Source organism: Lacerta agilis, chromosome 6 (assembly GCF_009819535.1).
Source record: "Lacerta agilis isolate rLacAgi1 chromosome 6, rLacAgi1.pri, whole genome shotgun sequence".
NCBI classification, from domain to species: Eukaryota; Metazoa; Chordata; class Lepidosauria; order Squamata; family Lacertidae; genus Lacerta; species Lacerta agilis.
This window is the reverse complement of record NC_046317.1, coordinates 74,870,687-74,898,005: the sequence shown is the minus strand read 5'-3', so window position 1 is coordinate 74,898,005 and position 27,319 is coordinate 74,870,687. Positions and strand designations below refer to the sequence as shown.

The following is a 27,319-nucleotide window of genomic DNA, read 5'->3' as shown; positions in this document are numbered from 1 at the left end:
TTGCACACTGCATTTATACAGCAGTGAGTCCCATCTGCCTGGTGGTTGTTAAAACACTTTTAGGGGATGCACATTAAAAAATCAACACCTGCTGTATACCTGTGAAAAACACACAAAGATTGTAACCGGCTGATAAAGTAATCACAATTCTCATCAATTGTACATATAAACAAGTGTAATATAAATCTCAAACATAATAATAGATAGGTACAACCATTCAACTGTAAATTTATGCCATCAACATGTGTCCATAAGTATCATGGGATCCACATATTACAGATCAAGGTCCCAAGGCAGATAAAAATAAAGCATGGATGTAATTATCATAGTCTTGCCAGTCTGCAACATAAACGTTGCCACAGAGGGGTGTGATGCAGGTCGTACTGGTTGGCGATGGCTCTGTAGTTACGCCACTCCAAAATATACAGGTGAAGTTGCCACGAAGAAAAGTCAAACAAAAAAGTAATTCTGCAGTAATGCCACTCCAAAATTAGATGAAAAAAGCCACAAAGAAAATGTGACTTTTGGGTTAAGAAACTGATTTTGTACTTCTTTATACAGCGTATTTGTTGCTGATGAAGCCTAATTTAGGCGAAACAAGGACTGTAACCCGGGTAACCTTGTCCCTCTTTGTTTGACGTTTTCTTCGTGGCCTTTTTCATCTGATTTTGGAGTGGCATTACTGCAGAATTACTTTTTTGTTTGACTTTTCTTCGTGGCAACTTCACCTGTATATTTTGGAGTGGTGTAACTACAGAGCCATCGCCAACCAGTACGACCTGCATCACACCCCTCTGTGGCAACGTTTATGTTGCAGACTGGCAAGACTATAATATTATTACATCCATGCTTTATTTTTGTCTGCCTTGGGACCTTGATCTGTAATATGTGGATCCCATGATACTTATGGACACATGTTGATGGCATAAATTTACAGTTGAATGGTTGTACCTATCTATTATTATGTTTGAGATTTATATTGTTGTTGTTCAGTCGTTCAGTCATGTCCGACTCTTCGTGACCCCATGGACCAGAGTACGCCAGGCACGCCTATCCTTCACTGCCTCTCGCAGTTTGGCCAAACTCATGTTAGTAGCTTCAAGAACACTGTCCAACCATCTCATCCTCTGTCGTCCCCTTCTCCTTGTGCCCTCCATCTTTCCCAACATCAGGGTCTTTTCTAGGGATTCTTCTCTTCTCATGAGGTGGCCAAAGTACTGGAGCCTCAACTTCAGGATCTGTCCTTCTAGTGAGTACTCAGGGCTGATTTCTTTGAGAATGGATAGGTTTGATCTTCTTGCAGTCCACGGGACTCTCAAGAGTCTCCTCCAGCACCATAATTCAAAAGCATCAATTCTACGGCGATCAGCCTTCTTTATGGTCCAGCTCTCACTTCCGTACATTACTACTGGGAAAACCATAGCTTTAACTATACGGACTTTTGTCGGCAAGGTGATGTCTTTGCTTTTCAAGATGCTGTCTAGGTTTGTCATTGCTTTTCTCCCAAGAAGCAGGCGTCTTCTGATTTCGTGACTGCTGTCACCATCTGCAGTGATCATGGAACCCAAGAAAGTGAAATCTCTCACTGCCTCCATTTCTTCCCCTTCTATTTGCCAGGAGGTGATGGGACCAGTGGCCATGATCTTAGTTTTTTTGATGTTGAGCTTCAGACCATATTTTGCGCTCTTCTTTCACCCTCATTAAAAGGTTCTTCAATTCTTTTATTTATATTACACTTGTTTATATGTACAATTTATATTACACTTGTTTATATTACACTTGTTTATATGTACAATTGATGAGAATTGTGATTACTTTATCAGCCGGTTACAATCTTTGTGTGTTTGGCATAACATCAGTTGTGACCTTGGTTCTTTTGGGTGTTATTTGTATACCTGTGAAATGCAAGGCACAGTACATGACTAAATTATACAACGGCTCAGATCTATGATCCGGCACTATAGCTATAAAAGCTTTGTGCTTAAGCAACTCCTCAACCGGATCCCCTTCCACTGAATTACTTCCTGCTTTCATCAAACCATGGTTTGCTCTTATCCCATCAAGCAATATGCCTTTGAATACCACTCACTGGAGGGTGATGTTACACGAAGGTTCTGCTTGGGATTTCCCATGGGCATCTGGTTTGCCATTGTGAGAGCAGAGAGCTGCACTAGATGGCTTTATACAGCACGGTTTTTTACGTTCTTAAATCAAGACTGCTGTTTTCTGCAACCCTGGTTTCAGCTTGTCATTTCAAATTTTGCATATACCAGAAAACTATGGTTTGATGAAACCAGGAACAAATTCACTGAAGTGGGGCATGGGAGTGGAGGGGGAATATGAAGAGCATGGCTTGTTCTCATAGTGCCAAACCATAGTTAAATGTTATGTGTGAACCAGTTCTATGTATATACCACAAGACAACCCTGCAAAATGTGGCTTTTTTGCGGCATCTTTCATTCATATTGCACACTCAAAGAAATGTGCACATCCTCCTTTAATGTGTACCTGCTAACAGTGTACTGTGCAAAGAAGCCCTGAATAAATTACCTTTCCATGAAATTCATTAGGCTGTGCTATAGCTCACATCCAACAACCTCAGCTATATTCTTTAACTGACAGGTCCAGCAGCAGTCCTACAGACTAGCAACAAGCAGCTGAAGGCTAGAAAGTTTAGCTCAGCAGCAATTGCATGTGACTCTGTTGTGATGCCACACATTCCCAAACTCACAGTGAAACCATGGTTTAGCTTGCTGAGCTAAGCTCTATTCCCAAGCAGCATGCAAGAAGGAAACGGCATAAAAACCAGTTTCTCACTTGCATGCAGAGGTTAGGGGCAGGCAAACTTAAACTTAACCATGATCGTCAAACCAATCCATGATTTCATGTTCTGGTTTGCTGCAACCTTCTAACACAGGGGCAGCCAACATCATGCATTTCAGATGTTGGAATGTAACTTCCATCAGCCCCGGCCAACATGATCAATGAACAGGTATGATGGAAACTGTAGTCCAACATCTGGAGTCACCAAATTGGCTATGCCTAATGGAACCATATAAAATTATATGCCTTTATCACTGGCATGGGGCCTGTTGTTCCAACAGCCCCGAAACAGGAAGTTCTTTCAAAGCTTATGGGAACCTGAATTTAGGATTCTTTCAGATACTTGTATGTCCCATAGCCTCAGTGATTTCAGTTTGACTTCGAATGCTTATATTTCAGCCTTTGCACAAACAAAAGAAGCATAGTGACTTCACACTTGCTCTACACCAATCTTTATGAGCAAGCATTCTCATACAGTGTTTCTGCATGTAATGTATCCACATCATATATTATACACATGCTTTATATTTAAAGGTGCTAACTTATGCAAAGCATGAAGTTCATCAACAGGTGTACGTCCAAATTAGGAAGAGTGCAAACAGGCTCTGAGGGCTTCATATTTGCAAGCGTCTCCGAGTGATGCTTTAGAATGTTGATTCACATCTATTACCGAAAGCCAAGAAAGAAGCGAGCACTCTCTGCAAGATGATGGAAATTGCTACTTTTCAAAAAAAGATGTTCATGTGATACTGTGGTGTCCCCATTGTGACATGTTTTCAGCATCACACCCAAAGTGCTAAGATTGGGCCAGGACTGGCTGGAGGAAGAAGGGGGGGGAGAGGTGGAGGAAGGGGGATTTGTTTGATTTCGAAAGCATTTGGTTTCCAAGTCCCTTGCCAAGCCGTTGAGATCTGTGAGCGTCCATAGAGACGTACGCTTTTTGTCCCTTAAGAATGAGACGTTATGTATGATCATCACGAGATAGGTATCAAGGAAGTTACTGATGCCCATGTGGCTGAAATATGATGAGCCTCCTTTTCAGGACATTTTTCTTTAAAAAAATGGTTAAAGTTGTACCTGGTGCACTGTGCCGAACCCTGCAGAACTCGTCAGGCCGTTGGGCCCCTGGTAAATCCCTGAGGTGCCTAAGAGAATAGAAGAAGAAACAAGATAGGTAATAGAATTCCATTAAGCCCAATACAAATGGCCAAATTATCCTCTGAGGGCGGGTCCTTGCCCTGCCTTTACTTGATCTTCTGTATAACCTGTCAAATGGTAAGGAAGATTTTAGGAGCTTAAGGATTTCGGAACGTAAAATGACACTGCTGGATCAGGCCAAAGTCCCAACTAGTCCAGCATCCAGTTCCCACGGTGGTCAACATATGAAGCTGCTTTGTAACAGGTCAGAAGTACTTGCCCACCCTAGGTCAGGACTCCTGCAAGACTATGCTAAGATTCTGAAACCTCACCTTTTTAGGTACTTGCCTTATGAAAACATCCTGTTACTCTGCATTTCTTAAGCTCCAGTTAAATTAATAAAAATAATTCCTTCTTATAGCACTACTGCAACCTTCTGAGGAATGTCTTATTTTAGGAAGGGGTATGTTAAAACAACAACTAAACTTCCATTTTGCAGGCAGAGTGTCTGTCAGGTACAAGAGAAATGACCTTTTCTGTGGTAGCCCCACGCTTCTGGAACTCCTAAGTGGTCGAAATCCAGAAGTGCACCACATTCCAATATATTTGGAAAGCTGGTTTCAAGTAGCTTTTGGATAGGCAATGTTATTTTTTTACAGATGAACAGATGAACTAAGGTCACATCCGTGCCGCACATTTGACGTATCCCTGGCAAAATGGGCCTGCATTGAACAAAAATTAGCTTACTTCCTCTGTTGTTGTCCTCTACTACCACCACCCCCCCAAAAAAAATCCCAAGCAACTTTCTATTTAAGAAGAACTTGATGAACCAACTCCTTGACACAGTTTCTCATTGTAGGAACTGCCAGCATCTTTAGCCGTAAAGCAGAGACTCGGTACATTGGACCAGTGGAGTGCTGTTTTAGCCAAAGCACAGGAACAAATGCCTCTCAGTGTCTCCATGCTGCGTCCTTTCTCCGAATATCCGCTTGTTTGTTTTTATTTTAAGACCCTAGATTAGGCAGGGGAATGGACAGCTGAACAAACTGCAGCTCGCCAAGTGCAGTCAGTCACAAAAGCACATGCAGGGAGAAATAAATCTCATGCCAAAAAAAGAAAGAAAGAAAACCACCCCACTCTAGGAGGAGAATCTGCTTCCAGAACTAATTTGCCACCACATTTGGCCTTTAAAAAACATTTTGCACAAGGGGAAGGGGGATTAAAAGCACAGGAAAGGTCAAGAGCTAATGATCTCTCAATGATGTGGAGCTTGCCTTAAGGGTGCCAGCCTTGTGACACTGCTTCATTTGGGTATTCTCCACCCAGCCCTGCCCTGGGCTCAGCTTGGGAGCATTCATGCCAAGGGGATAAATCATAGAAGCAGCTATGTGTCAACAGCTTTGCATTTCCAAGCCAAAAATAAATAAAAAAATCTCTCTAGACTCAGCACTTAAAATTCACGCATGTTCAGAGACCAGGGCTGGATGAATCGAAGGCAAAGCAGCAAAAGTGAGTTGTTTGTTTGCCCCCACCAGAGAAACTCGAAGCAAAAGCCCTTGCTGAAGTGGAAGAGGAAGGAAGTTTTCAAACTGTAAAAGGTGTAAAATACTGTAACACTCACCTTGCAACCGTGGAGGATCAAAGAGATCACTTAACAAAGAACTAGATATTTATGAAGGGCTGATGACTTGGGTGGGGGAGCCTCAATTATGGCCTGTTAGTATCAGCCTGCATCCTCTTCCTAGACTATGATATTCTGAATTATTTGTCCATGTCTGCTCAGTATCAGAGACTGCTTTGACTAGAAATAAGAGAATTTTCAATTGAGCGTTTTGCTGACATTTAATGGCTTACCGACGCACTTAAGTGATACATAATGCACTCATTTTATATATTTATCTGTGCTTGCCACTATATCATAAAAAACAAAGCCATTTACAGCAACATCTTTATAATAATAATAAAAACCACGAAAAATAAAACAAAATCTAAGACTTTCAACTAACTATTAAGGAAAGAGGTTTTCTTAATTGCCTGTGTTCGGTGGCACAGAAAATTGTCCAGCAGGCTCTAAAAGGTTAGAACGTAAGGTGTCTGCTGAATCTCTATCAGCAGGGCATTCCACTTATTTGCCACAACAAAGGTGAAAAACTTTACTCGCAGTTGGCTGTTAGGGGGACAGGTAAATTTCCTTCCCTAGCTTGATCACTTAGTGCTCAATAAGGTCCATCGCGAAGTACACATGCCAATAAGTACCAGAAAGGCAGGTGGGAAGCAGCAGTGACTGATGCTGATGACACCACTCAGGTGTTATTGCCGCCTTGCTTGTCCACCAGGGCAGGTGGGGTGCTGCCCCACCAACCTCAGACTGTCCTTAGCCACCCCCACCTGTCAACTTCCTCTTCTTTAGTCTCAGTGTTGCCCCATTACAGATCCCAGGGCAGATTGCAATAACCAAAACAAAGAATAGCACTCATCAAACAGAATAAACAAGAACAGGTAAAATGACATAATTAAAACTGCAGAATGACACATACACCCCGGCAGACTAAATTTGTTGTTGTTCAGTCGTTCAGTCGTGTCCGACTCTTCGTGACCCCATGGACCAGAGCACGCCAGGCACGCCTATCCTTCACTGCCTCCCGCAGTTTGGCCAAACTCATGTTAGTAGCTTCGAGAATACTGTCCAACCATCTCATTTGTCGTCCCCTTCTCCTTGTGCCCTCCATCTTTCCCAACATCAGGGTCTTTTCCAGGGAGTCTTCTCTTCTCATGAGGTGGCCAAAGTACTGGAGCCTCAACTTCAGGATCTGTCCTTCTAGTGAGCACTCAGGGCCGATTTCCTTGAGAATGGATAGGTTTGATCTTCTTGCAGTCCATGGGACTCTCAAGAGTCTCCTCCAGCACCATAATTCAAAAGCATCAATTCTTCGGCGATCAGCCTTCTTGATGGTCCAGCTCTCACTTCCGTACATTACTACTGGGAAAACCATAGCTTTAACTATACGGACCTTTGTTGGCAAGGTGATGTCTTTGCTTTTTAAGATGCTGTCTAGGTTTGTCATTGCCTTTCTCCCAAGAAGCAGGCGTCTTCTAATTTCGTGACTGCTGTCACCATCTGCAGTGATCATGGAACCCAAGAAAGTGAAATCTCTCACTGCCTCCATTTCTTCCCCTTCTATTTGCCAGGAGGTGATGGGACCAGTGGCCATGATCTTAGTTTTTTTGATGTTGAGCTTCAGACCATATTTTGCGCTTTCCTCTTTCACCCTCATTAAAAGGTTCTTCAATTCCTCCTCACTTTCTGCCATCAAGGTTGTATCATCAGCATATCTGAGGTTGTTGATATTTTTTCCGGCAGTCTTAATTCCGGTTTGGGATTCATCCAGCCCAGCCTTTCGCATGATGAATTCTGCATATGTTAAATAAGCAGGGAGACAATATACAGCCTTGTCGTACTCCTTTCCCAATTTTGAACCAATCAGTTGTTCCATATCCAGTTCTAACTGTAGCTTCTTGTCCCACATAGAGATTTCTCAGGAGACGGATGAGGTGATCAGGCACTCCCATTTCTTTAAGAACTTTCCATAGTTTGCTGTGGTCGACACAGTCAAATGCTTTTGCGTAGTCAATGAAGCAGAAGTAGATGTTTTTCTGGAACTCTCTAGCTTTCTCCATAATCCAGCGCATGTTTGCAATTTGGTCTCTGGTTCCTCTGCCCCTTCGAAATCCAGCTTGCACTTCTGGGAGTTCTCGGTCCACGTACTGCTTAAGCCTGCCTTGTAGAATTTTAAGCATAACCTTGCTAGCGTGTGAAATGAGTGCAATTGTGCGGTAGTTAGAGCATTCTTTGGCACTGCCCTTCTTTGGGATTGGGATGTAAACTGATCTTCTCCAATCCTCTGGCCACTGCTGAGTTTTCCAAACTTGTTGGCATATTGAGTGTAGCACCTTAACAGCATCATCTTTTAGGATTTTAAATAGTTCAGCTGGAATATCATCACTTCCACTGGCCTTGTTGTTAGCAAGGCTTTCTAAGGCCCATTTGACTTCACTCTCCAGGATGTCTGGCTCAAGGTCAGCAACCACACTACCTGGGGTGTATGAGACCTCTATATCTTTCTGGTAAAGTTCCTCTGTGTATTCTTGCCACCTCTTCTTGATGTCTTCTGCTTCTGTTAGGTCCTTTCCACTTTTGTCCTTAATTGTGGTAATCTTTGTACGAAATGTTCCTTTCATATCTCCAATTTTCTTGAACAGATCTCTGGTTTTTCCCATTCTGTTATTTTCCTCTATTTCTTTGCATTGCTCGTTTAGAAAGGCCCTCTTGTCTCTCCTTGCTATTCTTTGGAAATCTGCATTCAATTTCCTGTATCTTTCACTATCTCCCTCGCATTTTGCTTGCCTTCTCTCCCCAGCTATTTTTAAGGCCTCATTGGACAGCCACTTTGCTTTCTTGCATTTCTTTTTCATTGGGATGGTTTTCGTTGCTGCCTCCTGTATAATGTTACGAGCCTCCATCCACAGTTCTTCAGGCACTCTATCCACCAAATCTAAGTCCTTAAACCTGTTTTCACTTCAACTGTGTATTCATAAGGAATTTGATTTAGATTGTATCTTACTGGCCCAGTGGTTTTTCCTACTTTCTTCAGTTTAAGCTGGAATTTTGCTATAAGAAGCTGATGATCAGAGCCACAGTCAGCTCCAGGTCTTGTTTTTGCTGAGTGTATAGAGCTTCTCCATCTTTGGCTGCAGAGAATATAATCAATCTGATTTCGATGTTGCCCATCTGGTGATGTCCATGTGTAGAGTCGTCTCTTGTGTTGTTGGAAAAGAGTGTTTGTGATGACCAGCTTGTTCTCTTGACAGAACTCTATTAGCCTTTGCCCTGCTTCATTTTGAACTCCAAGGCCAAACTTGCCAGTTGTTCCTTTTATCTCTTGACTCCCTACTTTAGCATTCCAATCCCCTATAATGAGAAGAACATCCTTCTTTGGTGTCATTTCTATAAGGTGTTGTAAGTCTTCATAGAATTGGTCAATTTCAGTTTCTTCAGCACTGGAAGTTGGTGCATAAACTTGGATTACTGTGATGTTAAAAGGACTGCCTTGGATTCGTATCGAGATCAATCTATCATTTTTGAAATTGCATCCCAGTACAGCTTTCGCCACTCTTTTGTTGACTATGAGAGCCACTCCATTTCTTTTACGGGATTCCTGCCCGCAGTAGTAGATATGATAGTCATCTGAACTGAATTCGCCCATTCCCGTCCATTTTAGTTCACTGATGCCTAGGATGTCAATGTTTATTCTTGCCATCTCATTTTTGACCACATCCAGCTTACCTAGGTTCATGGTTCTTACATTCCAGGTTCCTATGCAATACTTTTCTTTACAGCATTGGACTTTCCTTTCGCTTCCAGGCATATCCGCAACCGAGCGTCCTTTCGGCTTTGGCCCAGCCGCTTCATCAGCTCTGGATCTACTTGTACTTGTCCTCCGCTCTTCCCCAGTAGCATGTTGGACGCCTTCCGACCTGAGGGGCTCATCTTCCAGCGTCATAACTTTTATATGCCTGTTGTCTTTGTCCATGGAGTTTTCTTGGCAGGGATACTGGAGTGGGTTGCCAGTTCCTCCTCCAGGTGGATCACGTTTGGTCCAAACTCTCCACTATGACCTGTCCATCTTGGGTGGCCCTGCACGGCATAGCTCATAGCTTCCCTGAGTAATTCAAGCCCCTTCGCCACGACAAGACTAAATTAACATCTCACAAACACCGCAGCAAATAAATGTGTCTTTTTTTTTTTTTTTTAAAATAAAATCTTTATTTTATTTCCAAATGGTTTACAAATTTTTACAAGTTTTACAAATACACATTACACACAATAAAAAAAACAGTTTACATTACAAACAATAAAGGAAAGAAGGAAAGAGGAAAGAGGAAAATACAGAGAAAGAAAAAAGTAAGAGGCCAAAGAAAGAAAGAAAGAAAGAAAAGCAGAAAAGAGAAGAAAGAAAAAAAGTAAATTATTGTTAAAGTTACAATATCAACTTCCATTGCTGCATTTCACTACCTACACTATCTGAACATTTTTGCCATTCTTCCCTTTAACATCAGAGTTACCATAAATCCACTTAAATGCTATTCTAAACATAACCAAAACCTTTCTCTAGATCCTTGTTTATTCAAATATTCATTAAAACATTCCATTGGTCTTGAATTACCTTTTTTGGCTTTTGTTTTATTATATTGGTCAGCTTTGCCGATTCCAGATATTCCGCTAACTTACTCAGCCACTCTTTCTTAGTTGGGATGTAGTTATCCTTCCAATGTTGGGCTATTAATGTTCTCGCCGCGGTTGTCGCGTACAGGAAAAAATCCACTTTCTCTTTGGGTATTTCCCCATTAACTATTCCTAATAAGTATGATTCTGCTTTCTTACTATGTGCTGTTTTTATTATTTTTTTAATTTCTTCATGAATCATATTCCAATATTTTTAATTGCGGGACACGTCCACCACATATGGAACAGTGTCCCGGTCATATTTTTACATCTCCAGCACTTGTCATTCTCTGATTTGTTTATTTTTGCAATCCTATCCGGTGACATGTACCATCTGTGGTGTATTTCATAAAATTGTTCTTTTAATTGATAAGACAGCTGTAAAAAGAATATCCCTTGTCCAGAACCTCTTCCATTTATTATTTCGATTTCATAGCCAAAGTCTCTTTCCCACTTTAAGTAGTTTTCCCTTTACTTTCTTGATCTAATTGGTATTGATTAATATTTTGTATATTTTTGCTAATGTTTTTGCTTACTCTGTAGAATTCCTCAGTTTCCCTGATTTATTTTCAAACCCTCTGTTTTTTAAATCCTTCTCAAAAGTCGCCTTTAATTGAAAATATTCAAGCCAACATCATTGCCGTTCTCTTTTAAATTTTCATATTGTTTTAAATGTTGGGCTTTCTTTCATTTCTACCACTAGTTCTTTGTATGTTGGCCATGATTTCCTTTCGTCATTTCTAAGTGTTGAGGTTGCTTCAACTGGGGATACCCACCATGGTGTTTTGCCTATATTTTGTCTTTTGTTCTTCCCAATCTCCAGTAAGGCCTTCTTACTAGGTGATTAGTAAATCTTTTGTTAACCTGTAATTTCCCGTACATTAGGTACCCGTGCCACCCATAGATCTTGTCCCAACCTTCTAATTCTAAGATCTCATTATTTTTTAGATTTATCCATTCTTTTAACCAACTCCAGCCTGCTGCTTCATAATAAGTTTTCAGATCTGGGACCGGCGAACCCTCCTCTCTCTTTAGGGCTTATCATCATTTCAAAATTTAATTCGAGCTTTTTCCCTTGCCAGATGAAATTTGCAAGGTCTTTTGGCATTCCTTCAGTATTTTGTTCCAATTATGATTGGGGCTGTTTTGAAGAGAAATAAAATTTGGGAAGAACCATCATTTTAATCATGGATATCTACCTAATAGAGATAAGTTTAGTTTATATCCCACTTCCCTAAATTTTGTTTGATTTCTCTCCATTTCTTGATATAATTGTCTTTAAATAATTCGTATTTTGTTCGTTATCCATAGACCTAAATACTTACCTTATTCTCTATTCTTATTCCCGTGACCTTTTCCAATTCATCTTTCCTCTTTCCCTCCCATAGTTTTTATCAATAATTTCGATTTTCTTTATTTAATTTGAAGCCTGAACATTTACCCAATTCTTTCATTCTTTCCAATGCTTTGGGGATGCTCTTTAATGGTGATTCTGTTGTTATTATCACGTCATCAGCATATGCCCTGACTTTATAGCAATGCCTTCCCACTTTTATTCCGTTGATTTCTTTGTCTCCCCTTAATGATATAAGTAGGGGTTTCCAATGCAGTGATGAACATAGTGGTGACATGGGCAGCCTTGCCTCACCCCTCTCTCGATGTCAAACTCGTCTGATATTTCATTATTTATATTATTTCGCCTTTTGTTTTTATATATTGCTTTTACTACTCCCTTCAGTATTCTCTCTCCTACTTTCAGATATTCCAGAGTCTTTATCATAAATCTCCATGAGATGCTGTCGAATGCCTTTTCGGCATCGACCAGCATCATTGCAATTTTCTTGCTGGGATTCATTTCAACATGTTCTAATAAATCAATAATTATCCTGGTATTGTCTTTTATTTGCCTTTCTGGCAAGAAACCATCTTGATCTTTCTCAATGATTCTTTTTAAGATGATTTGTTATCCTATTTGCCAATACCCCAGTAAAAATTTTGTAATCTATGTTTAGTAAGGAGATTGGTCTATAATTTTTGTTAGCTTAAATCTGACCCTTGTTTTCGGGAGAGCGTTATCAAGGCCTCTCCCCACGAGTCAGGGATTTCCCCTTTCTCTAAAATGTCATTCATAATTGATTTTAATTTGGGGGGCTACTATCTCTTTCATTCTCTTATAATAAGAGACTGAGATACCATCTGGTCCGGGAGATTTTCCGACTTTTAGATTACTTATTACCTGCTCAATTTCTTCTATTCTATATTTGAATTTAACATGCTATATTCCATTTCGTTAATCTCTGGTAATCTGTTCTCCGATAAATAATTCTGTATTTCTCCTTCATTTTTCTTTTCTTCTGTATATAATTTCTTAGTATTCCACAAATCTCTCTTTAAATTTGTTCCGGATCTGTAATCTCCTCTTCTCCTTCCACTATTTTATTTATCACTCTTTCCGTTGTCTTTCTTTAGTCCAGCCAAGCAAGCATTCTGCCTGGTTTATTTGCCTGATCAAAGTAACTTTGCTTAGTCCATATAATTTCTCTTCTCCACTTCTCTATTTATCATATCCGCTAGATGTAATTGCAAGATCTTTAAACTTTGCAGTGTGTCTTTACATTTTGGATTTTTTAACCAGCTCTTTTTCTTTATCTCTTATTTGTTATTTATTTCCATTATATTATTATCTTTATTTCTCTTAATCCTCCCCATCTGTTGGATTGCAAATCCTCTCATGAATGCTTTGCTTGCATCCAGACTATTTTTTAAATCCATATCTTGATTTCCTTTAATTTCAAAAAAATTCTTTCAGAGTTTCTTTTGCTCTATTCACTCTTTGTTCGTCTCTCCAGATTTCCTTCGTTCATCCTCCACCTGCCTTTTGTATGTCTTTTAAATTTCCAGTGACTTACCCACCGGATTATGTCTGATATAGATCTGTTTAATATTTCAGCTTTAACCAGGTTTAACATCAATTTTTAGTTGCCCAAATTGAATCAATTCTTCCCCCTGAATTATGAACTTCTGAATATGAGTTATATCTTTTACTTTCGGGTTTTTAGTTCTCCAGGTGTCCGTAAAGATTCAAATTTGTAATTAAATTAAAGAAGGAGAGTGGGGAGTTTCCCAGAGTTAGATGCTTTATCTCTCTCCGTTCTGTCTAACTCATTAGATATCACCCCATTCATATCTCCCATAAGTAACATGTTTTACACCAACATAGTCCCAGAGTATTCCTCCAAATTCTTGTAAAATTCATCCTTCTTGTTGTTAGGGGGCATAGATGCCCACTACTATTATCTTACCTTCATTCATCTGTATTTCAACACCCCAAACTCTACCCTCCTCATCATTAAATACTAATTGTGGATTCAATAATGGGTTTATATACATCACCACTCCCCTTTTTTTCTCATTACCAGCCGATATAAATTCTTTCCCTAGTCCTCGCATTTTTCAATATCCTTATATGGTTTTTTGATATATGGGTTTCCTGTAAGCACATATATCCCATTTTCTTTTCTTTAGTAACATTCTATTCGATTCCTCTTTATCTTACTGTTCATGCCCATTCACATTCCAAGTAATACATTTTAATGACATTTTACTTTATTAAAAAATAAAAACAACAAACAAACAAAAACTTTTTTTAAAAAAAGTCTGGAATCGTAATTACGTGTTATCTTTCAGTCGGGGGATTTTCTCCTCCTAACTCCTCCCAATATTTTCTCCAGAACAGTTTGTTATCTTCGACTGATCTGAGAATCTCCTCCTTTCTTTGTACGTGAAAGAGTAGTCCTTCGGGGAACTCCCATTTGGAACCTGATCTTATTTTTTGTCAACGCTGAAGTCATAAATCTATAATTTTCTCTCTTTTTGAGTAGCCGTGTTGGGTATCTCTTTCATTATTTCTACATGGATTCCCTTCTATGTGGAGTGGGTCTGATCGTCCTTTAATCAGAAGTTCTCCCTGGGCAGTCTCGAGTTCAGAAGATAAACAGTCCCCCGGGCCTTTTTTAGTCTTTGATTTGTGTTGTTCTTATCCTAAAACTTTTTCAATATCTAGCATCAGTTCTTCTTCTTGTACCCCTAGCCATTCAGTTAGGGCTTTTGTAACCTTCGTGGTTATATCTTCATCCTGACACTCTCTGATGCCTCTCAAAACGAAGAACCATTTCCTTTTGCCTCATCTCAAGAACAGCAAGAGAATCCCAAATCTCCTCTTGTATTTTTTTCAGCTCATCAATTTCATTTCTGTCTTTTTCTTGGTATCTCCTCATCTCTCTCTGTTCTGCTTGTATCTTTTTTACCATTTTCCTCTTGCTTCAGGACTTTCCCTTTATTTCTTGAACTGTTATGTCTAGTTCTTTTTGTTTAGTTGCCATTTGATTTACTTGATTGGAAAGTTCTATTATCAGACTTGAGTTTTTTTTCAATTTTGTTCCCCATATTCTCCATCTTTCCATCTAGTATTTTAATATTTCCATCCAATGTTGTTATTTTTCCACCTATATTCTTCTCTCATTCTTTCCATTGCCTGCCATCAATTCTTTCAAGTCCATGTTGGTATCACTTTCAATAACAGAAACTCTTCGTTGTTGGTTTGAGGCAGTCGCGTAGCTACTCGTTGCTTGTGTTTTCTTAGATCCCATCGGGCTTTGTTTCTCCTATTTCTTTCTTTCTTCTCTCTCTGTTTCTCTATAGTTTGTAATTTTTGGGAGTTCCCCCTGAAAATATTGATCTTTCACAGGTCCATCCTATCTCAGTTTTCTGTCTTTCACTGTTTCTAATTTTCTTTTATTTTCTCCTGTAGTTATATTTTTTTAATCCTCCAGGTGGTGCTGTTTTGAGGGGAAAAAAATCTAAACCGTTGCGTTTTCTCCGCTTGGCACACGGGGTCACTGTGTATTCCTATGTCCTCTTCTCTCAGCCGCGTTTCTCTTCCTTTCCAACTCCAACCACTCCTCAGCTTCTTTTCCTTTCTTTTTTCCTGGTTAATGGGGATCCTCGCCTCTGACTCAGCACCTAGCCCACACCAGCCCGCATGCATCCTCCAGTTCCTGGAAAAGCCTTTCTTTGTTTTTCTTACTCTCTGCCGCCTCAGAACAAGTAAGACGCTTTTATATGTCCTCGTCCCTTGTATTATCTGCTTCCCCCCCCTCCCCCCCTTTAGCAGATCACTCTATATATCTTTGTATGGCGTCTTGTACTTCCCCGCTGTTTTTCTACTATTGTCTTTGGGGGTTTTTTGCTCTTTTGGGGGGGGGCTTTGATTCTAAAGGAAAACTCTGCTTATTGTCTTATGGCAAGTGCTTTCTGTGTTATGCAGCAATCCCCTCTTATTCGTACTACTCTCTGTTTCAGTACACGTTTTCTTATATCTGATGCCTCACTCCCTTCCTCCACCACCTCCGCAAGTGGTTAGTTTTCAGTTTAAATTGTCCTATTTTGGTTTTATTTCGGGAGTGAGGACTCCTTCTTTTAACCGTTTTAACTATCGGAGAGTTCGGCACTGCCTCACCAGGAAGCTGGGGCGTTTGCACTGGAGAGAGTTAAATCGCCCATTTGCACGGAGGTCCTCCCAGTTTCTTGGTTATTTTAGCTGTTAACTTAACAGTTAACCCAGCTGTTGTTTATTTTCCCGATGTGGGAGACCCCATTTTCGTGCCGCCGTGGGCTTTGCCCTCAGAATCCCCCCTGAGGTCGGGTGACTCACGCCTCGTCGCCCGTTTCACATTCACAAGCACCGCTCTCCAATGCTGGGGCTGCTTGGAGAATCAGGAACGCAGATCCCCACCCGGCTCTAGGCGTGCCGCGCAGGAATTCCCCAGCAAATAAATAAATGTGTCTTAAGTTGATGCCAAACTGAAAAATGAATGGGCTATGGAACTCCTTGCTATAAGCAAGACACTGTGTCAAAGAATTTAGCAATTCTGAGATGAATTAGATATCAGTAGAAAACTATGCCAAACTGCCACCATCTGCCACCATTTTGTGACTGGTTCTGTCCATGCAACACCATTTCGTGACAAGTGGAGCTGGTAATTTTCGAGGCATCTCAGTGGTGGCCCTATGGAACCCCTATTCTAACACTGGTTGGCAGTGGCCTCCAGTCTTTCCCAGCCCTTCCTGGAAGTGCCAAGGATTGAACCGGAGACCTTTCCATGCAGGAAATTGGCTTTTCCACTGAGGTATGACTGCCCTCCACATTGTGATTGTGGGTCTGTGTCATCCAGCTATCGTTCGATCGCATGCACTCCTTTAAAATCAGAAGCACAAGTCAAGATCTTTTCCTTTTGGATCTTCTCTACATGGAGCATAGTTCACATCTGTGTTCAATCAATTCACTGCTAAAATGTCACAATGCTCTCATTCACAGGTACCACAGAGAACATTTAGCTGGTAATAAAACAACCTAGGTATTGAGGGGAACAGCCCTTCAGATATACAGTACTGGAAAGTACTTGGTAGGAAAACTCTAAATGACCCCCGTGCCATGGGCCTTTCCTAATGATGGATTGTGAAATGAGAACATCTGAGCACATAGGGCAACACTCAAACTGAAACCATTAGGAAACCCATGATGAAATAGCCTGCATCCTTCATGACAAGCTGATTCCATTTGCCATTCCTTTAATGTTTCTTTAATAAATGTGTGCCACACTTTAACGGACAATTGCATCTGTGCCTGAGCCAGGCAATGCGGCGTGTCTCCACCTTGTGGGCCACATGCCTGGAGGGCCTTTAACTTTTGTAAGCTTGTGATGCGCAGTATTTTTTTTTTTAAGAAAGGGTTCCCACTGCACTGCACATACTTACAAGACTTAATGGTGATATCTATATAATTTACCTGCAACGTTCTCCAAGCATTTCCATGCTGGCAATTCCAACACTATATATTATAATTATATATATTAATTATATATATATTATATAATATTATAGTATATATACTGAGCATTATAAAAAGATGTAGCAGGCCAGAATAGGACCAGCTAATGCACATCTCTACAGTCTATTGCACAACTAATTTAATCAAGACAGTTATTGCCATCATAAATACAAGCAATTTCACAGTTATTGAAGATAGTTATTCATGGTTTGTAAAGCTCCAGGTTGAATGTACTAAAGTTCTACTTGAATCAACAGGAAAATAATTTAAAAAAACCAAGGCCAGGGGTCACCATTTTTATCTTACCTATTAAATCCAGCCTCTTTAAAGAGATTGTGGGAGTTGTAGTCCAATACATTAGGGGCAGCCACAGATTCCCTTCCCATTCTTATTTGGCGTATATTGATAGAATAAAAGACTAGATGTTTGTTTTAAGAAACCACCACAGATTATAAAAATCCCATTCTCACTGCCCACTTTAGCAAATAAAACACCTTGATCCCCTCCGCTCCGCCCCAACATCGCAGCTGAGATGCATAAATTCTGAGGACAAGATTTCCATTTCTGCCCAGTGAAATCCCATTGGAAGGGAATTTCCAGGGCAACAAAAGCCACAATCAATAAAGACCACTGGCAGCATTGCTCATTTTCACAAGTGATCGGCGTTGCCAGGTGCCCCGTGTGGAGGCAGTAAAATCACTTCATGAAAAAGCGCTATGCCAAATGTGGATAGAAAGTCGGGTCTGGAAGTAAGTGTACACTGAGGCAAGTTTAAGATTTTTTAATAGGTTTCAGTATTTAGGGTATGTTATAACCTAAGTACTTATATACGGGTGCCAGTAAGTTGGGGGCAACTACCATAATTTAACCTTTCCCCCCAAAAAAAACTGGCAACCCTGGTGGCTACGTAGGCAAAAGTGTTAAATTCACAATCCACAGAAGGTTGTTCACAAAGTCAATGCTTTTCTTTCCAGTACCAGTGTATATTGGAACAAGCAAGGGCTGCAAAAATGTGTAGCTTTTCATGACCAAATCTGAAACAATATCAGATCGTTCTTCACAGCGACCACTATTTTAGAACACTTGGTGACAGCTTTTTATATATTTGCACAATGTGTGGGTTTTTAGCTCTGCTGGGCTTGCATGGAGAGACACTGAGGTACTGGTTGGTGTACTAGAATAGGATTCGGGATACCCAAGTTCAAACTCCCTCTCAGCAATGAAGCTTCCTGGGTGACCTTTAGCCAGTCCCTGTCTAAGCCTAGCTTACCTCACAGGCTTGATGTGAGGGTTAAAATATGTGGCTTAGGTGTGGGGAGGACTGCACACACTGCTCTGAATTCCTTGGAGGAAAGGCATGATACAAATTGCGCCCGTTGAGTGGAAGGACAAAATGGCACCCCCTTTCCCCATTCAGCACGCAAAATAATAGACGTTGACTATGACTTCAACAGCTTCCTTTGCTGTTTTGACGCTTCCTTAGAGGAAACAGAAGAGGCTGTGTGGCTCTCAAAGCTCTGTCCTGCCACATCTTGGCCACATCTGTACCTTCCATTTGAAGCACTGTTATACAGTATTAAAAGTCATGACTCCGCCCAAAGCATCCTGGGAACTGTAGTTTGCTAGGAATGCTGGGCATTGTTAGGAGACCCCTATTTCCCCCGCAGAGCTATACTTTCCAAAGTGTTTGAGCAATCAGTCTCTTTTCCGAGGGGACTTCCCAGGTACCCATGCTGCCTCCCACCTGAGGCAACCATGTTGCTCTGCCTATCACAGGCCCTGAACCAGTGTGGTGTAGTGGTTAAGAGCGCTAGACTTGTAATCTGGGGAACCGGGTTCGTGTCTCTGCCTCCACATGCAACTGCTGGGTGACCTTGGGCTAGTCACACTTCTCTGAAGTCTCTCAGCCCCACTCACCTCACAGAGTGTTTGTGTGGGGGAGGAAGGGAAAGGAGAATGTTAGCCGCTTTGAGACTTCTTCGGGTAGTGATAAAGTGGGATATCAAATCCAAACTCCTCTTCTTCATCCCGGGTGAAATGAAAATGGAACCTGACAACTTTCACTAAGCACTGAACAGCAGCGACTGGCCACTTCTATTACTCTCTGTCACCATGACCAATTTGCCTTGGTACCTAGGTATTTCCTGTGGTAAATCTCAAGCCACTGCAGTAACCTCTGTTATGGCTATAAAACAGTTATTTTTGTATTAATTATTTTCTACATTTATATCCCACCTTTCTTCTAGCAAGGTGGCATATAAGTGGTTCCCAGAAGGTCTCTCATCCGGGCACCCACTTTATTTTATAGCGTGCAAATTATGTCCCATTACCTACACAGGGAACCCAAAGGTATAAAGGGTTGGTAAGAAAGTAACTAAATACATGTTATTACATTTTACATATTGTTACATGCATGCCCCAGCTTTCTCACATGATGGAACTCTGCGGCCTACCTCCGGCTACAGTATTTTACTTCAGCCTAGATGCTGTTTCAAGGTCATGCCTTGGGATTTTTGCTCAGTTACTCCCCTACAGAAGTCACCTGCTTTTTTAGATTCATCTTAGGGCTGGCATGCACATGCATTTACATAACTTTTATATGAAATAGTTTCGGTTTATTTTGCCTACAGACCATAAACATAAAATACAGTACAGAGTTATTTAAACAAATGCAGCTGAGAAAAACAAAAACAAAATATACATGCACATAAATTGTGCCTTTTAAAATAACAAAGCCAAGAATAATCAGAAACAGTACGTACATACAAACACCCACCCACCCACCCACCCACACAAAATTTTTGGCTCAGAATTCATCTTCCCTTTAATAATTGTGGTCTAGTTTTGATGTTTACAGCAAGGAATCTGACTATATTTTCTGTAATCTCAGGGTTGGGGCCTACCATTCACTACTGAAACAAGTAAGTCAACTGAGTTCCCATGTACATAACCTGATTTTTTCATCACTCACAGCTCAGCATGTGAATGAACTACAAAGAAAAGCACTGGTGTTTGAGTTGTAACAGGTGATAGGAACATTCTGTCTGATGGCTTGTTTATGCATCCAACTAATCTCTTGATGGTTCAGAGGTTATGAATGTACAGCAAAGGAGGGATTGCCTTAAGTCTTCCTGATTACAATGCTAGAACTTCTATCCCACATTCTACTGTTCTGTTTATACTGCATTGCCTGTTGCATTCTGGAACTGGTTTGTTTTTTTAAAAATCAACATACCATCACTTTGTGCTAAATTTCAAATGACGAGAAAAAAACTGTATGACAGAATTTCAGCTCCAAATTTCATCCTATGATATCACGATGCTAAAAACGCCTGTAAACAGATTTGTTCCGGAAGCAAATGAACATGGAATTGAGAGCCAAGCTTCCAATAGTTTTCCAGAACTGGCATTCCAATCATGTGACAGATCATATCAAATGTGGAAATTATTGTGTAAGCAGAATAAAGTCCTGTCTGAATGAAGCCTGAGTCAGACCTAGAACAATAGAATCATGACCCAACCACAAACCTATATAGCCTTTTCCTTTCATGCCAGGAGTCAACTCCTTTTTTGTCAACTGCCGTTGGTAATTGTTCTAACATAGTAGATCACTTCTATCTTTTTTAAAATAAAAAATAACATTTTATTATATTTCATGCTACAATACAACAACGTGCCAATTTTGCTGAGCAAAGCACACACCTTCCTACTGTGTTACTGTGAAGGTACATCAATTCTGACATTCCTGCTGCGTGGTTTAAAGATATTCTATGTTAAATCACACCCTGAAAATGTCAGAACTGATGTAGCTTCACAGTAACATCCGTTACTATACTGCACCCAACAAAACTGACAAGTTCCTGTACTTGTCATATCTCGCCACTTATTCAGGAGAACATTCGAAAGGTTCTTCGCTATACTTAAAAATGCCTGGCAGGCAAATGTTTCCAGTGGTATAAATATATTCTACGAGATGATGCTACGAGATCGAGAGGTTAAGAGCTCGACAAATAACCTACCGCCAACAATACTCTGGTGGCTTGTTAAGGTTCAGAATCATGCAGCAATGCCTCCATTTACTGAGCAAGGAAGAACATAAAATGTTATGTGGCTGTCAGTGGGGGAAACTTCAACTTGAAAGCAACCTGCGAAAGGAGAAGATTAACTGAACCCATATGCAGGGCCTGCCTTGTCATATTGCTCGACTGTCTGCCATTTGGCATAATGATCCCTTCCAATAAGCTCAGCATGTATTCCTGTCTGGAAGGGTTTGAAAACTGCTGTAAAGGGCACCTTATAAAAAGAGAGAGAGATCTAGATAGAACAAAGGGTTTTGCTGCTGCTGCTGCTGCTGCTGCTGCTGCACAGAATTAAGGCGCAGTGGGCTTTAACTTCCACAGAAGAACATTGTGCATTAATGTCTATCAAACCCTGCACTCAAAAGACCTGCCCTCCCCACCCCAAAAAACAATACTTAAAAGCTGGCAGCACATAAAAGCAGCTGTAAATTTGTACAATCTTGCCCAGGAAGCACCTCTCCATGGCTGACCTGTTGTTTGTTTTTAATTTGTGGCTGAGTGACTAGTAACAATAACAAAAGCAATTCACCGTGTTATTATTTATATTTATTGCTCTGCATGGCGCACTGCAAAATGAGAACCGGACGCTGTATTGAGGAACTTACACTCCAAGGTTTTTAGACAGGGGAGGCAAAAGAGGAAGGAGATGGAAGTAGGGATAAACAGAAGGAGAATATGCGTTTATTTCATCCCACATGGTTAATTTCACAGCCAGGCATCATTCATTCATTCATAGTATTTTCACCCCACTCTTCAGCTGGATAAGCCCTCACTGTGGCTTATATAGCATAACATCCATAAAAACAAGACAGTCCCTACCTGCATAATCTAAAAGGCAATGGCACAAAAGGAAAAAGGGATGCAGATGGAAGAGGAGTCAGGAGCTGGAGCCAAGTGTAGGTCAGCAATCAAAGAAAAACATGGTGTCAGTGAAGTTAACTCTTATTCAAGAAACGGAAACAGTGACCCTGGAAACTCTTCCCAGTAGGTCTTGCTGCAACATGGCAGTTGCGAGGCTGAAGATCCATGCTTTGCCACCACTTCCTAAGGCTCCTCCTCTCCAGTGTCTTTCCCAAACAGTCACAAACTGTGCCAGCACACAACCCCGCTCTGCTCTGCTCATTTCTCTGCGTGTTCTAGGAGAACAGGGGGGAGGGGATCTGCTTGCAACAGGAGGGGGAAACTGCCTGGCTTCTTGAGCAGCCTGTCTATCTGTCATCTGTCTGCTGTCTCCCCTCTCCTCCAGATTCTGCCTCGGAGTCTGAACCGCCCTCTGCCACAGACTCTTCCTGCTCACCAAACCCTGTTACCTAATCAGCTTCCAACATCTCCTCCTCCCAGCCTGCTCCTCCTTCTCCTTCCGACCACCACTAATACTGTAATTACTATTCTATGGTGCAGCCATACTTGGATTGCTGTGTTCAGTTCTGGTGGCCACACCTCAAAAAGGAGAACCAAAATGATCAGGGGGGCTGGAGTAACTTCTCTATGAGGAACATTTGCAGTGTTTTGGTCTACTTGGTTTAGGAGGAAAATGAGTAAAGTAGGAGTGTATGCAATTATGTATCGTGTACAGTGGACGCTCGGGTTGCGAACGCGATCCGTGCGGAGGCGCGTTCGCAACCTGCAGTGTTCGCAACCCACGCCGCTGCATCTGCGCATGCATGTGACACAATTTGGTGCTTCTGAAAACGCGCAACCCGCAGCGAGCGCAACCCGAGGTATGACTGTACAGAAAGTGGATAGAGAGATACGTACAAGAACCCAGTCACGGAATGAATTTGAAGCGTTGGAGATTCAGTGAAGACAAAATGACGTACGTCTTCTTCACACAGTTCATAGCTTAAACTATGGACTCTGCGTCCTCAACATATTGTGATGGCAAGAGCAAAGGGCCCATGACCCTGAATACCAGTTCCCGAGAATTACAAATGCAGAGAGCGCTGTTGCCCCCAAGTCCTGCTTGTGGGTTTGCCAGAAGCACCCAGTTGGACACCGTGGGAAAAAGGACCAGAGGGGCTTTTTTTGTCTGATCCAGTAGGACTTTTTATATGCACACATAAAGCCAGTTCTGCTGAAATGTGGCCATAATTCATAACTGCAGGCTGCAGAGTGGAAGTGTGCCTTGTTATATCCTTGCTTGTTTTTAAAACTGATTAAAGGCAGTTTGAACGGGTGGTGGCAAGAAAACTGCAACACAAGTTTTTAGATGTATATTTCCCTTGTATATCTGGAATGTTATGTCTCTGGATTTACTTTTGCTGCAGCTGCCAGCTTGGAAGCCATTCTGGGTAATTCAATTCTGCTAATGGAAATTGGTTCCTGTCCCATAATGTATTGATTCAAGGTTCTTGGTGTTTAAAAGAGAAAGATGAATTTCACGTGTGAGAAGTTTTACGCATGTATCCTTCTCTTGGCTATCACGTTTCCAGTGCACTCCATTCCGGCCATATGTGCGAATAAGAGACAGCTGCTCACTACAGACAGAATCTAGAATTCCATTTTCTCTTATAAGGGGAGCTACTGCTTTCTGCTCTGTTGTTGTTGTGGTTGGTTAGCTAGCTTGGTCCAATACAAAAGACAGAAGGCATGTGCTCCATATCTACTCTCTCCCAACAGAAATGGCAAATACTTTAAAATGCTGGTTTGCTTGTGTGAAATTTGCTAAGGACCGACAGGCCTGTCTCTGTGCAAAGGAACACAAATACCATAAGAAATGGCAATGGAAACCAACAGAACATTATCAGGACATTCTTCAAAAGTGAAAACTTCAGAAGGGAAACTGATGAGAAACTGCTGAATTACAGTTTATCAGGCAGTGTGACATAGTGGTTGGGGTGTTGAACTAGAGCCTGGGAGACAAGGGTTCCAATCCCCACAGAGCCATGAAGTTTGCTGGGAGATCTTGGCCCAGTCACAGTTTCTTGGCCCAACTTACCTCATACAGTTGTTATGAGGATAAAATTGGGGCAGGCCAAGCAGGTAGGGGAACAGAAGAACCACGTAGATGACCTTGAGCTCCTTGGAGAGAACGTGGGATGTAAATAAATGTAATAAAAATATAAGTAAAACTGTCAGTTGTGGCTTGAATGAATATTATGGTTTATTTTCAAAATCACACTATGAGTCTGAGTTAGCTTACTAGCACAAGGGCATTTTCGTTAGCACCGACACGGCCTCGTTAACTGGTCACTGTAGCCATTTTGATTTCAGGTAATCATCACTGTCCGTTCGTTTTGCATTTTATTTCCCTGTGAATTCACTCTTTAATACTCTGCCTCCCCACCCTGCCCCCCATGTGAGCTTGCCAATTCAGAATTGCACTTCCTGGATTTGATGAAGTCTATCTTCCTACACCTGATGAAGTTGTTACTCTGTGAGGTGCCACAAGACTCTTATTCTTGCTAAGGGCTAGTTCTCACTTGTATTGTTATAGTTGTGTTGTTATACAATAGCTTGAGGGTGTTGCAAATAGAAGGGGAGCAAAAATCCCCATACCAACCAATGGTAAATAAACCTCATGCATCAGCCTCTTAGATTAATTATACATGTGAACTTAACTCTACTTCTAAGGCAATGAATTATGTATAAAACTTAACATTGTTTTGGATTAGGAAGGCAGAGCACCTGGATTCCTTGCAAATGAGACCAGTGTGTGAAAGTTTAAGGTAACTAAAAAGAGCTGAAACAAATACCTGTGCAGTACAAGCTGATGAATGCCTCGGAACTAGCACTGTTCCAAGCTTTACTCATAATACCAAACATTTTTATTTATTTTTAATGCTAAAGGACAAATGGCAACTTAGGTTATCAATATTGCGTCAACAGGAGCAAAACACTGACCGGTTCAATAAAGTAAGATTGCACCTTACATACAAACCATTTTCAGACACAATGCTAAACCATTGCCTTTGTTGTTGTTGTTCAGTCGTTCAGTTGTGTCCGACTCTTCGTGACCCCATGAACCAGAGCACGCCAGGCACGCCTATCCTTCACTGCCTCTCGCAGTTTGGCCAAACTCATGTTAGTAGCTTCGAGAACACTGTCCAACCATCTCATCCTCTGTCATCCCCTTCTCCTTGTGCCCTCCATCTTTCCCAACATCAGGGTCTTTTCCAGGGAGTCTTCTCTTCTCATGAGGTGGCCAAAGTACTGGAGCCTCAACTTCAGGATCTGTCCTTCTAGTGGCACTCAGGGCTGATTTCTTTGAGAATGGATAGGTTTGATCTTCTTGCAGTCCATGGGACTCTCAAGAGTCTCCTCCAGCACCATAATTCAAAAGCATCAATACACTAAACCATTGCTTAGTGTAACATAAAGAGCGAAGGTGAGCAGGGGCCATTACACAAACACTTTCTCCCCTATTCACAGGAGCAATGGACTGCTGAGGGGACGTAATGGTTTGTGTGCTGAGAGAGGCAGTGTACTTGTGTGTGAAGCAGGGCCCCTCTATCACATGCTCCCTTTGCAGTTTAACAAAACCTTCTCCTACTTTGTTTTTGACCAGGTTGAAGACATGATTTGACCCCCTCCCCAATGTTTCTGAGGAAAACCTTACACAGCTTTATATGCTGTAGGAAAGCATTTATAATGCAAAGGTCAGAGAGGGCTGCGGAGAGGTCCCAGGAGGCAGGAAAAGGTGAGCTAAGCTACACAGTCCCAGTAGACAGAACTGAAGGCCGGTGGGCTAAAAAGCAGCCTATAAATAGCAATGTAAATAATGTAAATTCAGCAAGAAAGCAAGCCAAAAGCAGCTCAGAGGTGCAGCAGAAGGCTGAGGGAAAGAATGTGTCAGTAAACTGAGAAAAGGAGGGATCAGTAAGAAAAGACCCCAGGGACCAGAAGAAGATGTGTAGTGCTGGTTGGAACATGGAGCAGGAACATAAAACAGCCTGGGGACAACAGACCGGGGCAGCAAGGCGGCTGGTTGTGGATTTACGTCCACAAACGGAATTGAAATAAATCAACAGTGCCCTTTGTTTATCACCACGTCCTCAGTTTCGTTTTCAAATGGAAGACTACTTGAACAATGGAACACTCATACAACCAAAATGTTTGCATATGATGCAGATGTTAACCATGTTCACAGATTTCAGATACATGTTGTTAGTTTAGGCCTCACATTTGCTGTGGTTTTTTGTCATTCTCATTCAGTGGCTGCCCACCCCCCTGGTCAGCCTGAGGCAGATCCCAACCACGTGTCCAAAGCTTCACTCTTGGGTGACATCCAATTACAACTAAGGCAGTGCCGACAACACTGCTACTACAACGGCCAACACAGCAGTATGTAAGCCCCCCTCCCTCAGTAGACACAGCAACATACAGTAATGTCGCTGACCAACCTTTGTGTTCTCTGCCCTGCAGGTCTCCCTTACCCCAATGCCTCTTCACACTGGCTTTTAAACCAAATTGTATTTTGCACAGGCAGCCCTGTGTTCTGCAGCCCTTGAAGAAAGGGGCCTTTGCTTTTCAAGAGGAACTGATATTTATATTGTTTAAAACGTGAGGTCTGAGCCATCCTGAGAGGGGGAGGCCTCTCCCACCCCGACTGAGTTCGTTGTGGTACAGAGCACAGTCCTGCCACCACAGTCTTAGACTGAAACTAATGCAAACCAGCTGTGAGAGGGAATCTCCAGGAAAAAAAGGGGGACAACTAATTTTCTATGGAGGTTTTAGTTTTATGAAGCTTAAGCATCTCAGTGACAGTAAGCCAAGCACAGCCTCTCCGTCTCCTGCAACTTTCCACGATGTTAGAGGAATCTAATGTTTACAATGTGCAGGGGTAATTTACATTTCTCAAGGAAGTGCTGGGAATTATACCACCAGAGCACATAAGCAAGTTTCAGAGGCGAGAACCTCTGGGGAATGCATGTAACAAAATACCAAAGCCTGTGTCAGTGAAACATCCAGTCATTACTGCTAATGTGTGCAATAAATATTGGGAGACGTTCTTAAACATGTACAAGTAGATTTATGCTGAATGTTCACATTAAGCAATGCGCACCCCACAAACCCCCGACATGGATTTATGTGTGTGATAGATGTTTCTTCATCTATGATCTTCCTTACCATCCCCCCCTCCCACCTCACAACCCATGCCAATGGCCA

General features: G+C 41.5%; 1 protein-coding gene across 1 annotated transcript in view; it reads right to left on the bottom strand.

The window, feature by feature from the left end:
- Positions 1-27,319, bottom strand: part of EYA2 (EYA transcriptional coactivator and phosphatase 2) — a 132,851-nt gene that overhangs the window by 45,467 nt on the left and 60,065 nt on the right. Inside the window, 1 exon segment of the mRNA XM_033153481.1 lies at positions 3,901-3,968. Within this exon segment, the coding sequence (XP_033009372.1) occupies positions 3,901-3,968 (68 nt within the window).